At 44.0% G+C, this 16,685-nt stretch overlaps 4 protein-coding genes across 4 annotated transcripts; 1 reads left to right on the top strand and 3 right to left on the bottom strand.

The window, feature by feature from the left end:
- Positions 1-1,370: 1,370 nt before the first annotated feature.
- EAE97_005281 (uncharacterized protein) lies at positions 1,371-7,157 on the bottom strand (the record flags this gene model as incomplete). Its single annotated transcript, XM_038875793.1, has 4 exons — positions 1,371-3,116; positions 3,166-6,141; positions 6,323-6,991; positions 7,080-7,157. The coding sequence occupies 4 exons, from the start codon at positions 7,155-7,157 to the stop codon at positions 1,371-1,373; spliced, it is 5,469 nt and encodes a 1,822-aa protein (XP_038733130.1).
- A 3,377-nt stretch (positions 7,158-10,534) lies between these two features.
- On the top strand, positions 10,535-12,661 carry EAE97_005280 (uncharacterized protein; the record flags this gene model as incomplete). The annotated part of the gene is made up of 4 exons (XM_038875792.1): positions 10,535-10,901; positions 10,970-11,085; positions 11,152-11,236; positions 11,391-12,661. 4 exons carry the CDS (start codon positions 10,535-10,537, stop codon positions 12,659-12,661), a joined length of 1,839 nt encoding a protein of 612 aa, XP_038733129.1.
- Positions 12,662-13,392: 731 nt separating this feature from the next.
- EAE97_005279 (uncharacterized protein) lies at positions 13,393-14,649 on the bottom strand (the record flags this gene model as incomplete). The annotated part of the gene is made up of 1 exon (XM_038875791.1): positions 13,393-14,649. One exon carries the CDS (start codon positions 14,647-14,649, stop codon positions 13,393-13,395), a length of 1,257 nt encoding a protein of 418 aa, XP_038733128.1.
- A 487-nt stretch (positions 14,650-15,136) lies between these two features.
- On the bottom strand, positions 15,137-16,668 carry EAE97_005278 (uncharacterized protein; the record flags this gene model as incomplete). Its single annotated transcript, XM_038875790.1, has 7 exons — positions 15,137-15,492; positions 15,552-15,941; positions 15,990-16,070; positions 16,123-16,270; positions 16,330-16,374; positions 16,482-16,531; positions 16,593-16,668. The coding sequence occupies 7 exons, from the start codon at positions 16,666-16,668 to the stop codon at positions 15,137-15,139; spliced, it is 1,146 nt and encodes a 381-aa protein (XP_038733127.1).
- Positions 16,669-16,685: the final 17 nt, after the last annotated feature.

Genomic DNA, 16,685 nt, shown 5'->3' with positions numbered 1-16,685 from the left:
TACAAAGTATGATAGTAGATAGCGATATCAGGATTAGGAACATCCTAAGTATCTATCTCAGTTATGTCCATTTGTTCACTCATCTCACTCATCTCACACATTTCATACCTCCCTCACCTCCCTCACCTCTCCCATCTCAATCGCCTCCCTCACCCCAATCATCCATTCCGATCCACTTCAAGGCTAAACTAGTACTAACCACCACATCACATCAATGATAGGCGTTACCCAATCATCCACATCCACATCCACATCCACATCCACATCCACATCCACATCCACATCCCCATCCACTTACCACTAACCACTTACCCCTGAACTAACCTCTTCTCCTTTAGTCATAGTCCCATCTAGCACCCACTAGCGCGACGGTAGAACCTACCTTAAGAATTCTAGAGCAAATAACCTAGTGGAGTACAGACCAAATAGAGTCAATAAAATGGCACTTTCAGTCTGGACTGACTCTCTCTGAAATTTGGGATTCGGGATTCACTTTCTTTGCCTCTGGTCTCTTGTCTCTTGTCTCTGACCTCTTGGATAAAACGGGTCTGGGATGGTGGGATGTCTGACAGAACGGACAGACATCTATCAAAAGAGGATGGAGAGATAGATAGATAGGATAGTTCGTTGTCGGTACTTGATCAATTTATTTGGGGGCCAGATTAATATTCACAGAATACCTTTAGTGTAAATATATATATATCGTATATACTAATAAGATTACCTAAGGAATAAAATAATCTCGGATCCTAGACTTCCAATTGCACCAATGATTAAGAAATACGTAGGTGGTAGTTACTCACATAATTGATTGATTGTATAATTCTATGTTGGTGAAATAATTCTTTATTCAAGGTCACCGTGGCATATAAGGTCAGATAATGTTACCTACCTCATCCATAGAAAGAGTTAGGATGGTACGAAAGGCAAGGAATGATTGATACCTGTTATGCTATGCTTACTTATTATTCTTATGCTATAATCATCTAAAAATAAATGCTGATCACGTCTGCCAGTGTCAAACCATTGAAAGCATCCTTACAAAACAATATTGATCACCACACATCACAATCATCAAAGATCTTCACTCCTCAACAATTGCTCGTATTTTTGTTTTTACAAAGAAAGATGTATTTCATAATTGTCTACCTATGTATTGATCAAATACTACACGCATACAAATGGTCTACTAAAAGAGTGTAGTGGGAAACCGATCCCATTTGCTTGCACACAAAATCCTTTGACGCACAATTTGATATCCTAAGGCAAGAAACCATTCCGCATAACAGTCTTTCCTAGAAGACTAAATCACAGTGACGAGTTGAATATCCCACCCATAAACGCCGGAACATAGAAAACATGTCATCCATTCACTCGCTGAAGTCATCCTCGCTTTCGTCATCTTCCACCAATGCGGACTCATCAACATCATCGTCGTCGTCATTCGAATCTTCCGAATCGATGGTATAAACTGGCTTCTTCGTCTTGGCAGCGGCGGCTTGTCTTGCTGGACGACGGCCTCCGCGCGCAGCTGGTTTGGGTGGAGATTCCAGCTCATCTTCCTCTTCATCCTCATCATCTTTAACGACTGGCTTCACTTGCTTCTTAGGTGCAGGCTTCGAACTTGTGGAACGTTTGGGAGGAGGAGCGATTGACTCATCCTCATCATCGTCATCACTAACGACAGACTTCTTGGAAGCGGCTTTAGACGTAGTGCCTCGCTTCGTAGGGGGGGCAATGGAGTCGTCCTCGTCATCGCTAAGTGCGGACTTATTGGGCACAGTTTTTGGTTTGGCCCCTCGTTTGGGGAGAGGGGCAATGGACTCATCTTCATCATCGCTGATATAAGCTGGTTTGGAAGCAGCCTTACCATTAGTACCTTTTCTGGGTGGTGCAGCATCTTCCATTTCAACGTCTTCGTCTGAATCGTCACTGAGGGCATATTTAGTCGCAGTCGCCTTAGAACTGGCTGGTCTACCTTTGGCACCAGGCTTTGCTGGCAGTGGTGGGGCTTCTTCCATATCCTCATCCTCACTATTATCCTCGTTGTAACCGATTGTTTTGGAAATTTGCTGTAGACGGTTTTGTTTCGCTGCATATGCCTTCGCAGCGGGTGAATGAGAAGCAGGCTTTGACTCAGCCTCTGCAATGGGTTTTTTAGCAACTGGGGCTTTCTTCAGCTTCGATGTTTCTTTCGTTGCCTTTGCTTTTTGAACAGGAGCTTTCTTGGAGGCGACCGGAATAACGTCATCATCAGAAGACAAGAAACCATCAACTTCGTCTTTGCCTGGAGGTTTTTGAGGGGAACTTCTAGCAAGCATTTCATAGTTGGTTTCATCTTCGGAAAGGTCGACGACCTTGCTCGGCTTAGACTTTTGCTTAGGTAAACCCGTGCTACTGCTAGGTCTGTCGCCATTACTTGTTGACATTGCAAACAAAGAGAGTCTTGAATTTCCCGTCACAGCATCTTGTTTATCGTTGCCACCAATACCCTTGACCATGTTATCAATATCACCGAGAAGGTTATCGTCATCGCTCTCATTTTCGTCATCGTCATCCACTATCCATTTCTTTGGTGCGCTTGCGGCTACACGCTTGCTTCGTCCAGTACCAGCATCAAGCTTGGGTCCATCAGCTTCGGGTGCTGCCAATGCTGCAAAATCATCATCAGACATCCCCGAATCGTCACCGCCATCGAAGCGACCAACAGACTTTGGTTTGGGCTTGTTAGAGAACATATCTGCAAATCCTTGATGAGGCTTGTTCTGCACCTTTGTAACTCCCTTTGTTGGATCTGCCTTCAATGGCTTAGCCGGAGCCTTTTTCTTTGCACCAACAGTAAATTCTTCATCTTCCTTCTTTACTCGACCTTTTCCAATAGGCTTTCCACCGGCTCCAATCTTGTTTGAACGACGTCGGTTTGTATTGCGGATAGTCTTAGTGATCTCCGCATCTTGTTTGAGTTGGTCTTCCCACTCCAGGACAAATGCATCAAGATCTTCACACCACAAGTCTTTTTCGCTGAGCTTGTCGAGTGTGTCAATCTCATCTTTCTTATCATACATCTGTTTATTTAATTTGTCGACGCGTTCTTGGGTGAGAGACCAAATTGGTAGCTAGTGAAAAGTCAGTATGTAATAGCACAGTTAATATGAGGTTGCTTACGCCAAGAAGATAATCATAATCCCTAGCTCCAGCGTCTTCATCAGCGGTAACCTCTTCTTCATTTTCAACCACATCATCATTCTCGCCAGCTTTCTTCGCGTCGGTAATCTTTGGGAATCCTTCGTAGCCGCGCTTTCGAAGCTCTGCAACAAGGACTGGCTTCTTCTTCTTCGAGACAATTAACTTGTTCTCAATGATTTCAGTAACGAATCGAGCTTGATTGGTGAGCTTGCGATACTCCACATTGAGTTTCTTCATCCAATGTGCTTTACGAACAGTGTACATCTTTAAGCGCTGCTCGTAAAACTCCTCGAGAATCTCCTCAACTTTGTCGTATTTACGAATCTGGCCCCTATGATCAAAGGCCACCAAATTGGAGGTTGCGACAGTTTTATTCAGCTTGAACTTTTCGGCAAGACCTTCTTTTAAGGCTTCCTTCATATGTTTGTCATCCATCTGGATGATCATATGCACGTTTTTGTGATCGTTGAATTCCTTGTAATCTTTGATGAACGATGGGACCTTTTCGGCCTTGATAATCTCTTCGAGTTTAGCTTTGAAGTCATCGGTCCACATTCGAATAGGCAACTCCGTAATCTCAACCTCGGTATCGCCAGTTTCTCGAATAATACCATTGAACTTGTAGCGATCTGGACCAGCAGGCTCAGCAGTACCCTTCCATCCACGGAACCACGGCATCATTGTTTCAAAAGGTTTCTCTTCACCACTGTCATCTAGACGACCCATGCGACGCTTCAAGTTGTTCACAACTTCCACGGGATGGTAGTTTGGAATATTTGTACTCCAACCAGTACCAATACCCTCTGCGCCGTTAATCAGAACCATGGGAACGACAGGGAAGTAGGTAACAGGCTCAATCGATTTACCATCATCGATATTATATTCAAGGACGGGGTCATCGAGAGCGGAGTAGACTCTTCTGGCAAATGGTGATAGTCTCGTGAAAATGTAACGGGCGCTAGCAGAATCACTGCCACCTTGAAGTCTACTACCGAAATTTCCACTTGGCTCAAGACAATTGACGTTATTGGAACCAACAAAGTTCTGCGCAAGGCCAACAATGGTCATTTGCATTGAAGCTTCACCGTGATGATAGGCGGAAATCTGACTGACATAACCAGCAAGTTCCACAACCTTCATATCGTTTATGAGGTTCCGCTTGAAGCAAGCATACATGACTTTCCGTTGTCCAGGCTTGAGACCATCGATGACGGAAGGTATGGAACGCATATTGTCCGCCATACTAAATAGAATCAACTCCTTATTGATGAAATTGTCATAGGTGAGCATTTTATCAGTGTGGTCCAGATAGGTACCAGGTACAAAGTTTCCTAACCATGTCTTACGAGAATCTGCTTTCTTCTTTGAGAAAGCAAGATCTAACATCTCTTCTTCTTCTGGTTTAATGGTTTCGAATTCTCTCAGATGCACATCGAGATTACTGAAATATATTTGCGCATCTTCAGGTTTGCTCGTACCCAGACCCTTATAGTACTTATGTTTCCATGATTTGTCGTTATTGTTAGCCTCCTTCCATTCTTCGTATTCGGGCATGGTGAAAAAGGATCGTAAGTTGGTAGGCTTATTAGGGTTTGGTCCTTTCCATACTTTGACAATCGGAGTGATGAACTCTCGGAAGAACTCTGGCAACTTCAGTAAACTGGGGTATTGTACTTGTAAAAAGTTGATCAACAATCCTTTGATATGACTACCATCGTGATCTTGATCTGCCATGATCATCAGATGACCGTATCGAAGCCCTAAAGTGTCCTTGTAAGTGGTTTTGTGCTTCAACCCCAAGAATTGTTTAATGTTCTGAATCTCAGCGTTCTTTGCAATTTGGTCGTGTGAGGCATCACGCACATTGAGCAGCTTTCCACGAAGAGGGAAGACGCCAATGCGATCTGGATCGAGAACCGCTCGACCAGCAACTGCAAGACCTTTTGCAGAGTCACCTTCGGTGAGAATTAGAGTACATTCATGACCACGCTTTGTTCCCGCCAAATTTGCATCCACAAGTTTGGGATTATTCATGCGCGAACGTCTATTTCCATCACTCTTTGCCAGCTCCAGATCGGCCTTCTTTGCTGCAAAATTGAGAATATTTTCTACCGCTTCAGTCTTGCCAATCTTCTTCAGGAAATCCTCTGTTAAGACGCATTTTGACCCGAATTGTGGTTTTCTCGTAGTCAATTGCTCTTTTGTTTGGGAGGTAAAGGCAGGGTTTGTAATCAGACAATTGACAAACAAGAAGATATGATTGCGAACTTGATTGGCCTTCAAGAGTGCACCTTTAGGATTCCTCTTCTTAACGACCTCTAATAATTTGTCGCAAATCTGGTCGGCGATATAATTGACATGGGTTCCACCAGAAGTTGTAGCAATTGAATTGACAAATGAGACTTGTTGAAAAGAACCATCGGAAACAGCGAACCCGACTTCCCATTTCGGATGGCCTTTGGAATCCTCGACTATAACAGTGTTTGCGCTGGAATCATCAGAACCGCGTTCCTTATTGATTGCCTTGGCGTACATTTCGATGTACTTTTTGAAGTCAAGCTTGATTTGTGTTCCATTGAGGTAAACCTTGACGCCTTTGACAGTTCCAGCCATGTCGTACACTCGGCGCTTTACCATAGCCTCAAAATCGTCATCAATTCCCGTCATCTTAAATTTTGTCCAATCGGGAGTAAAGGTAACTCTGGTAAAATCGGCATTCTTGCTAGACGAGATTCTCGCCTTGCCCATCTTGCTCATGTTGTCTGTCCAAGTTTGCTTGTACCTCTTGCCGCTATTGGAATCTTGTGTTTCCAACGTGAACTCCGTACTGAAAATGTTACAAAGTTTTGCTCCGTAACCATTACGACCACCAGTTGTTTTGGCTTCGTCATCATCGTAGTTGGAACCAGTAAGGAGATGTCCAAAGATCATCTCTGGAATGTAAATCTTCTCTTTCTAGACAAGAAGTCAGTACTTGTAAACATTCAAAGGCGGAGCGTATTCGTGTGTCCATCCTGAAAAAAGAAAGGTATTTGCTTGGATCGACATCCCGAAGGGTTATGTGAGTGGTGAATGAAACACATGTATAATTATCATGGGAAATATAGAAAAAATGAAGGGCGACTCAATGACTTACCTCGTGGATTTCAACGGGAATACCTCTACCATCGTTCTCAACACTAATTTCACCCTTCTCACGATCCACGACCACTTTTATGTTCTTCATGTTGGGGTCATTTTGTTTGTTATCTGCGGCATTGACCATGATCTCGTCAAAGATCTTGTAAAGACCAGGCACAAATGTAACCTTTCGCAGCTCCATCTCCTTATTCTCGGAATTGAATACCCACATAGTCTGCTCCGTCTTCTCAACGGAGCCAATATATGTATCTGGACGCTTGATGATGTGCTCAAGTTGAGTGAGTTTCTGGTACTGTTCCGTTGAGGTTTTCGTCTTCTTGGGTTTAGGCTCTATTTCCAGTATACTTTCGTTCTCGACATCGTGCAGAGCTTCAGTACCCTGTCTTTTGGCGGCTGGGGCTTTCTTCTGCTTCTTCGCATTTGGCGGGGTATTGGACAACTGCGACGCATCATTGGATGAGTCATTATCTGATTGCTGGTCTTCATCGTCGCTCCCTGACCTCGCCCGCTTCTTGGGAGCCATATTGAGGGTTGTTTGTATGTTCTTTGTGGTTTTTGTAGCCTTGGTCGTTTTCGGGGCTTTGGGGTTTTTTGGCTCCTTGGTTGTTTTTGCTTTCGCTTTTTGGGCTGCAGGTTTTTTTACAGTAGTCTTTGCTTTAGCTTTCTAGATTGTAAAGGTCAGTTTAATGCTGAAGATGGTGTTTGCCGGGCAGTGCATTTTGTGTAACTGAAAAGGGATTGGAACAACATACCACTGTGGGAGCAAAGTTATCAGACTCATCGTCCGACATATGGAAGCTTGGAACATCACTCATCGAGTCGTCGCCCATGATGAATTAAGGAGAAACAAATTGTTCCTCAAAATATGAAAAAGTCCGAGGTAAGAGAATGGTAGTACAATAAATAGAATACCTTATAAGTAGACCAACTTCTCTTAACTTTTTTCTAGAGAACGACTTGATCAAAAAATAAGTAAGCAAGAATATGATCAAACGGTGAAGTTGAAGAAAGAGTGTATGACCAAAGGAAAACTTCCCCTTGATCTTTGTCGTTGTATGTGATCTGTGTGAATTTCAAAAAAGTAAATAAACATTGGTAAATCGCGTCTCGAGAAGAGCTAGTACCAATGTAGTAAGGCCTGCTGAAGGGTAGCTCTTAGGCTAACCATAAATAGACTAACCAATTATAAGCTCTAAATTCTTCCAATGATAAATTTACACTCTGTACATTACCTACTCAAGGTTTTACCTACCTGCAGAGTAGATGTATCCCAACGCATACGATATAATTCCATACAATAGTGGGCCAATGGATTTACTTCGCCATGTTCGTCTGTTATTTTTGATCTTTTTGCTGTTTCTCTCAATATGCACTTGGCCTTTCGTCTGGATCCTTTCCTCTCTCTCTCTTCCTCCCATCACTCGCAAATATCTGGTGTCATACAAAATAAAGTACTGTACACTGTGCTCTCTACTGTACTGGCTTATTTACCTAACCTTCGCCCTGTATTGCAATGTTACGATAGATATCGCGAAAACAAAAAAAAATATCCGAAAAGTTTGATCCGTTGCTACAGTTATTTGAGAAATCCCAGGCGAGAAGATAACGCGAGAGGGAGAGAGAGAGAGAGATTCAATGCACGCAGAGAGGAAAAAGCGAGCGAGCGACAAAGAAACTGTAGAGGTACAGTACAGGATCTTCTTTCATGATTCGTACTACTCAATTAAAACTTTGACATCGGAAGACTCACCTCTTGCGTTACTTCAAACAGAAATTTCACGTTGAGAAAGATGTTTCCGATGCGAATAATGCATGCTGCCGACATCTTCCTCCCGTTGCGTTATACCAATTCCTTAAAATGGATCTGGTGTATCTAGGTTTATTGTACCCACGCGTTCTCCACGATCTGAAACTCCAACGGCTGTCAGAAGATCATCCGGTATAGCTTGGGAGGCAGGACCGTACAGGTAGGACTGACCCTCATTAGCGGAGTGCATCGTATCGTATAGTAGGGTAACTGGGTATTGGCTCTATTTCTATTCTTCTTAATGCTATGATGGCCAAGGAATATTGCTTGCAAATCGGAAAAATTTGTATGCAAGAGGGTTCTGACCAGATAGATGTGTTTGATTTTTGATTCAAATTCTGTATAAAGCCAGGTAAATTTTGAAACCGAAGGCCCGAAGGAAATAAAATGAGGGAGAAGCGATTCGGTCTCACAAAGTGCATCGAAGTAAAGGTGTCCCTGCCTTCTTCTTTCATTGCATGAAGATCTCGTCGAGTCTCTTCCAGGGGTTGTGAGCATCACAAATAGGCGTAATGACTTGCATAAGGCGCATGTTGTCCTATCGTTTTCTCTCATTAAACCTACCCTTCTTCTTCGTTTGTCCAGGTGCATTGGCGACAACGTGGTTGACCTATGGCAAGGCGTTTTACGACAAAGTCGACGGGTGGCTGCACCTTTCATCCAATTTGGGTCACCCGCACTGGCATTGTCTTAGCAACTGCGACTCGAGGGTGTATGGGTATGGTAGCATCTCAGAAATTGCACATTGAATAAGGCTACCTACCATACTGCAAGGGTCATTTCAGACATCAGTTTCTTTGTCACCAAATCCTGGCTTTCGTGTTTGTTTTGCATCTTTCTGCTTTCTCTCTCTAGCTTGCTACATGCCATCACATCTATTGAGGTAGAAATCTCCACAAATGCCAGCCTAGTTGCCATGTCTTTATGACGTGCACACTAATGACCATTTCCATCACCAAGTTGGAGCAGTAGAGCAGCCAAACACGCATTCCGGCTTTACGCTTACCTGCATATTCCCGTAGACTTTACCATGCTTTCCAAGTGACAGCTGCAGTACTAGTCCTCGCATTAGTTGTGTGATCAGAGTATTTTTTCTCATTTAATTCTCGAAGGCCCGTAGAAGAAGTTCCTAGGGAAGAGGGTGAAATTTGCTTTGATGTGATAATGGCGGATGGGGACATGATGTTTATTTAAAGCATCTCTAACGAGGTGTTTCTCAATGAAGATTATGAAAAGTGATAGTGATGGATGGTACCCACTTTCCAAATTCAAATTTTGATACTCATGAAATTGATATGTTAATTCTCTAGCATCTCTACTTTCCGACAGAGACACAGATAGAAGATGTGTTGTTCACGTGCATCGAGTCAAGCAATCTTACTTTAGATAGTGCCACTCATGGTGGATGGATTTCTTTGTCTATCTATGAAATTGTGGCTTTCACTTACTGTAAATCATCCGCAAGTACTGCGGGCACCCGGCCCAAGACATCTCGGCCAGCAGATACGTCCAGCAACCTTTTTGCTATCCACATTCAAACAAGCCATGTTCCCGATCGGGCTGTAGCACAATATTTGTTGTTGTCAAACTTAATTGATCAGCCTGGCTTGCCACCCCTGTGCAGTCACGCAGCCGAATTGATGGTACTGAAGTCGGTAAATATTGCTTTTTTCTTAGTGTAGTGAAACGTCTTGCCTCGATATGCTCTGCAATTCATATGCGGGATGCTTGGTGGCCGTGTTGGCTTTTTATGTTGACGGGCACGGGAGCGCCGAATCTGAATAGAAGCTTCTTAAATGTCGTTTGGATTTATGGTCTCGTTATCTCGGTCTTTGTCAATTCAAGGAAAATCACACGCCTTGAAGCTGTAGAAAATTGAAAGAATTCATTTCCTTCGCCTTGTTGGGAAACCAAGTAGGCCATCCCTGCCCAACTTACCCCGGAGTCTGCAATTGCTAAGTGGATGCCTCTTATTTTCGAGCTTTGGAAGAGCGGTGGGCACCAACAAACGGACGATTGATATTCTACTGGTTGATTCTCAGACAACTGCCAACAAAGACTGCCTCCAGTTCGAGAATACCGATTTGGTCCAAAGACATCCATCCTTGGACTGCAGGAACTGCATCGTTAGTTGACACCGACGAAAGTGAAGCCGTTGAAGCTCGTTCATTATTGTGCTTCAAATCTCTTCATAAGGATCCAAGAACAGTCCATTACCGTTTTCCTGTTTGCCAGATTCAAACACTAATTTTTTCATTTACTGTACCGAGAAATCTTGGAAATTCCTAGCCCTCATTTCTGTTAGAGAATTCATTCGCTTTCCAAAAAAGAGGCATTCAGCCTGCAGATTTAGAGGAAACAAGATTCTGTTGAACTCATTTCCACCACTCACCGCCCACTATGCTCTCCGTAGCATCGCTACTCAATCCTGCTAAGTCAGAACCGCGAAGCACTCGAATATCATCAAGTCCTCCATCGTCGCTTTGTACCTCATCGCCCTCTTATGGGCATACCCTACTACCCATTCAATCCTCGTCCATCAAGAAACAAAAGATGGCTAAGGACGGCGCAGTTTTCGCCAAGGGTACTAAGATTAAGGGCGATGTAAATTTTCCACCGTTTGAACATCTGAGCGAGGAGAATATGCGAGAAGTCTCAAAATTCCAAGTGTATCCACTTGGTAAGATTCAAGATTATTGCCGCCATATCCCTTATAATAGCGAAAAAAAGAACTTCTTGGAAAAGACTGGTCGAGAGAGCTTCGAAGGTACGCTTCTATCTATGCAAAGCTGACTCTTTCCGATAAGCTTACCAGAGTTGACTTTTTGCTTGCAGTATTTCAGTACACATTTAAACTTCCTGGTGAAGATAGAGTGTACACTGTTATGTGGGATTATAATGTTGGGCTCGTTCGCATCACTCCTTTCTTCAAATGTTGTAAATATTCCAAGGTAAGCAAGCTTCATTCATTAGGCTGCGTGTGCCCAAGATGGCTAATTTCATCTGATCATCTACAGACGACTCCGGCCAAAATGCTCGGGATGAACCCAGGCCTAAAGGAAATCACACACAGCATCACTGGTGGCGCTTTAGCAGCCCAAGGTATGTTGTCATCGTCTCTCGTCTTGATTTCATCAATAATCAGTGTCGAATGCATGATTTTATTTCTTTCTTTCGAACATTTTAGAGTTGTTCTATTATCATCACAATGCAAGAATAAAAACTAGTCGAGACTCCAATACTGATTCTGTTCCAGGTTACTGGATGCCATATTCCTGCGCTCTCGCCGTTTGCACCACCTTTTGCTCCCACATCGCTCCAGCTTTGATTCCTATCTTTGGTCCCTCCTTCCCATCTCAGTGTGTTTCACCCGACGCTCCAGAACATGGCCGTATGGTAATCGACCCCAACATAATCCGTGCCGCCACCGCGGAAGCCGAATCTTATCGTCTCCACTACACATCCTTCACCCCCAAATCTTCCACTAATGTTACACCTCGCGACTCCGCTAGCCCCCAACAGCAAAGCTCTAATTATCTCATTCGCACAAACACCATGACGCCCCCAACAAGTTCAAGCAGTCATCTCGAACGAAGACTGAGACTCAAAAGAACTTATGGCGGTGAGAGTCCTTATGCGGAAAGCAGTACTGATCATGATGCTGCGAGCGAGACATCAAGTGGTGATGCTGCATACTTTTGCTCGCCAGTAACTCCTACATCCGGTCTTACGGGTGCAAATTGGGGTATCCATGCGAGATCGTATCTCCCGAGCGGACCTTCGCATTCCTTGTCAAATGCAATGAGTCATCGTCAGCATCAGAACATCAATTCTCATTCCGCTAATGCCGAGATCAACATCTCCGGGATGGGAATGGGGATAAGTGATCATGGTCTGGGACACAATCAAGGTCTTTATTATGGTCATACTCATAATCATAAATTGATGAGCCCACACATGAGTGTGAACGGTGCTATGGTCATTGCACACAACGGTACAAACCCATGGTTAAGTGCCATTCCGCGAAGTATAGGCGGACTCGCCGACATGACAGCTAGCTGGAGAGCCAAGCGACACGCAGAAGAACTAGATGGAAATATCTCTGATTCAAGAGATAGAGAACGAGAACGAGATATCCACCGTCCTCATCCCACAGACGAAGAATACGATGGTGAAGAAAGCGCTAGTGCTACTGGCGATGAAAAGAGTCCTATCGGCAACGATAGAACCATTACCTTTGGTCCCCGCGCGCATGCAACAAACATAGTGCAAAACCATCAGCGTACTACAAGTGCGAGAGAAGAAATTTCGGGAGATCATATCACAAATGCAGCTGGTGATGAAAAGAAGGCAGCTTGGCTCTTGATGAAACTTAGTGTTAAGGATGGTGAAGCAGGTGCTGCATTACCTTCTCTACCCAGTGTATCCACCGTAGGCACACCGTTGATGGGGAGCGCGAAGTGGATCAAAGAAGAGGGCGATAGCGATGGGCCGCGGGTTAAGAGAAGGAGAGCGCTTAGTATGTGAGAGAGAGCTTCTCAAAGGTGATTTCTCAGGGTCTATCTTCATCTTCAATTTTGTGCTGGATGAGTCGAGCTGGGATGAATACCATCGAGTGGGTGGTTCATACATGAGCACTTGTCGGTTGACCTGATCAGATCGTGTCAGATTTGCTCAAATCATTTTCTTTTCTTTTTCTCCTGCGTGCATACATGGTTTGCTCATCTTGTTTTTGATTTTTTGATTCTTTTTTCGTCTCGGAAGTTTCATGCTTCATTTCATATTCGGTAGGTTGAGGTGATACGGGGAATTAGTAGTAGGGAAAAATATTAGAGGAGGTATGGGGATTAGAGTAGAGAGGAACTGGTTTGCCTAGTTTGGCTAAGTTGGTGTGGCTAAAGTGATTAAATGAGTGGATGGTTGATAGAGGGGAGTAGAAAAAGAGTTAAATGCCGGGGGGAAAGAAGGTTGTTCGTATTTAGGGTAGCAGCTTTGCATTGTATGTACTTATATGTTGTGGGTTGATGCATTTAAATTGCTATGTATTTTGATATCTATGGTTGCGTCTCTTATGGTAATTGAAAATTGTGATGATCGTGATTTTTGACATGTAGGATATGCAGTGTCATTGCGGCGGTGTAGTTTCACACATGAACTCGAGAGACATAGTTCTGTCAAAGTCCTCACTCACACAATGCTGCAAATGTTGAGAAACTATAACAAGGAACTTTTTTAACGAGTTCACTCGAGGATATCATTTATTTTGCTACCACATTCTTCCTTTTCCATTCTTCTATCCATCCCGCTGCTTTCTGCTTCGGCACAACATAAATGCTCACAACACCATCCACCACTTCTCCACCATTTAAGACCTTCAATAGTGTAACTTTTCTGCCTACCTTAATCAAAGAGCCCTTCTTCTTTTCCACGTAGCACTCCACCGCCTTTTCATCTCTATATTCACCTTTAACGTCCCATGGAAGTGGTAATATGTATTCCAGATGTTGTCCCACAGTATCCATCTCATTAAACGACTTGATGAAATCCGATTCTGCTGCAAGAGGGTATAGTAGGAGAGCTGGGAAGGATAAAGTCGAATTGATTGGATCCAATGGATCGGGCACTAATTCGATCTTCGCATCCTCCATCTCTGGTGGTTTATCCGTCATCCGTAGAGTGATTTCCCTCGCCGCCAATGACGTTTTCAATATCTTCTCTATATTCTTCTCCCTCACCAGCCGTTCAACCTCCTTCTTCCTCTTCGTTTCAATCTCCTCATTCTTCTTCATAATCTCTCCAGCCAAAGCTAATAGTGCTTTGTCATCCGCCGCTAATTCCAACCCCCTTGCACATGCATCATCCGCTTCCTTTATCCTTCCCAAAGCCAGTAGGGCTTTCGCACTTCGATAAAACGCCTTGGTGTTTTTATTATTGATCCTCAACACCGCTCCACAATCAAACACACAACTCCTATAGTTCTTCAGTCCCAAATGCGCCATCGCCCTGTTCACAAGCAACACCTCAAGTATTTTGACCTCCTCCACAATCTCATCCTCCTTCTCTTCCGGCACATCTCCAGACCTTTTCTCGCCTCTCTGTCTCCTCCTCACTTCAGCCAATAAAATATTCACACCCTTCGTATAAAACTCCTTTGCATCTGCTAATCTCTTCTCCTTGAAGCTGTCATTTCCCTGCTCCTTGAAATTGGAAGCGATTTCTAACGGTGTACCTTCATAGGCCAATGCCTTGAAAGCTTCTAGTTCGTCGTTTTCCTCGAGTTCGGTCATGAACAGGGGAGTGGAGTTCAGAGAAGCGAGAATTTCGGGACCGGATTTATCGCGCAGGGAGGCGAGGGAAGGGGGGAGAGAGGGAGTTGTGGAGGAGGGGTCAGAGTTGGAAGGTGCAAAGCCGGGGAAGGCGGAGGACATGGCTTGCGCGAGGAGATCAAAGTCTTGACCTGGTACCGGCGCGGGCGCAGATGCGGGCGCATCATCGGAGAGTTCTTCATTTTTCATTTTGAGAGCTGGGTGATTGATATGAGGTTTGAAAGGGTGGTGGAACTTGGGAAGAAAAAATTGGAGGGGAAACTCATGGGATTTTCTTATCGGAAATTGTGGGGTAAGCACATGGCGATAAGTACGTTTGCCTAGATGGAAGAATAACAAGACATGTGGGGCGGATCATAGAATTCATGTGTGCACATCAGTTGTATCAATCGTTTCAATCTCACATGTACAATGGTTCGCAAAACTGGTTCGCACAATCGTTTCATCCGAACTTTTGTCAAAGATGGGACGGTGGGATAATGAGACGATTAGAACGCCACCATTAGTGAAATATGACATATGAAGGAAAATGCGTAATTTTTTTCTTAGTTTACAACGTGTGTGAACATATCGTTACTTGAATGAGATACTGGTTCATACCCTCATTCTAATCTGGGACAAAGGAGCCTTCAGTAGTTACAAGAACTTTCCATAGTGTAACATGCTGCTGCTACACTCATGGACAGCAGGCCAAATCTTCACATAGACTTCCGCAAACCATCTGACATTTCTCGTCCGCACCTATGCCATTTATGATTACCCCGTTTGATGCTTCAGCTTGTAGCGTTACACTGTGGATACCATATGCATGCAAACATTCCCTGATAAGCTTGGCTTGCTTCATGAATGATTTCAGATCCGCATCAATCGTAACAATATGGGCTGAAGCGACTGTCTTCCTCTGGCATAAACTCCATATATGTAGCTCATGGATAGATAGGATGCCTGCAATGTTTTCAATGTCATGCTTGACATTGTTGATGTTTATGCCAGATGGAACCGATTGTAGCATTATTGCGCCGGCATTTTTGACTATTAGACTAGTCAGTAACATATGCGTTGACGAAAAGGACAGTACAAGAACAGCATACTTATTGGAAGAGAGGAGAAGATTAGCATTAATGATATACCCATGCTCACGCCTGGATCTGCATAGAATCTTCCTTCATACTTGGTGCACCAAATAACCAATGCGGCTATGATTACTCCTATGTTATTTACTGCGTCCATAATAACATGGAGCATCACCGCAAGATGCGCTAAATCTCTAGGCTCGCTTCGGCCGTTTGACGGTTGAACCATATGGCAATGACCCTTGTGACGATCTTCTCTGAGATTCTTTGGAGTGCTCAAACTAGATGTGCTCACCGTAGTGGCACATAGCGTGTCAGAGCTCATTTGTTCGATGTCGACGGTGCTTGGAATGGGTCTTTTCCCATGACTATGATTATGTCCATGATGATGCCCATGATGATCATGGTCTTGATAAAGTTAGCCGAGAGCCATATACTTCTAGGACTTTCACATACCGTGTAGGAAGACAGCACTGATAATGTTTAAAGTGAGCCCGGCACAGCCAATGATGAGCATTAATTGAGGATTCTTGACTTCTATAGAAGAAAACGTTTAGCTTTGAAAGTCCGAGCGCTGGTAGATTCGTACTCTCTAGATACACGAAGCGATCGATAGATTGCAGTGCTATGCTGACGCCTAGAGCAAGCAAGAAACAACCATTGAAGAAAGCACCTAATAATTCTGCGCGTTGCCAGCCGTAGGAGAGAGAATCGGGTGAGTCAGAACGTTGAGATACCTGCGGCACATCGTCAATCTTCGGTTCGAAAGCGAGAAGATAGTCAACAGATCACTGACCCTTAAGGCAGCCAAAGCGACCATGAAGCCGATCAAATCATTCAGCTGAGTAGTTCTGTCAGATGAAGTCCCACAAGAACGGAGGAGAAAGAACATCAGGCGTAGGCGAAAGGAAGAGCAAACAGTTTGCTAGACGATCGGGAAGAACATACATAGTGAAAGGCATCCGCTACCAGTGCAAGGGACTTCGTGTAGAAACCGACTAAAGTCACACCGTTTAGCTTCCGCTGTCGAAAGCGAGATGAATGTTCATGTTGACATACTTGATAACTCAGCCAGAAAAAACGACGTTGATATGCAGATCACCACGGTCAATCTTTGAGCTTTGGATAACGCCATTCTTTCCAAACGAAACT

Source organism: Botrytis byssoidea (assembly GCF_014898295.1).
Source record: "Botrytis byssoidea strain MUCL 94 chromosome Unknown BBYS_009, whole genome shotgun sequence".
NCBI lineage: Eukaryota > Fungi > Ascomycota > Leotiomycetes > Helotiales > Sclerotiniaceae > Botrytis > Botrytis byssoidea.
This window is presented reverse-complemented; position numbering and strand designations above follow the sequence as displayed.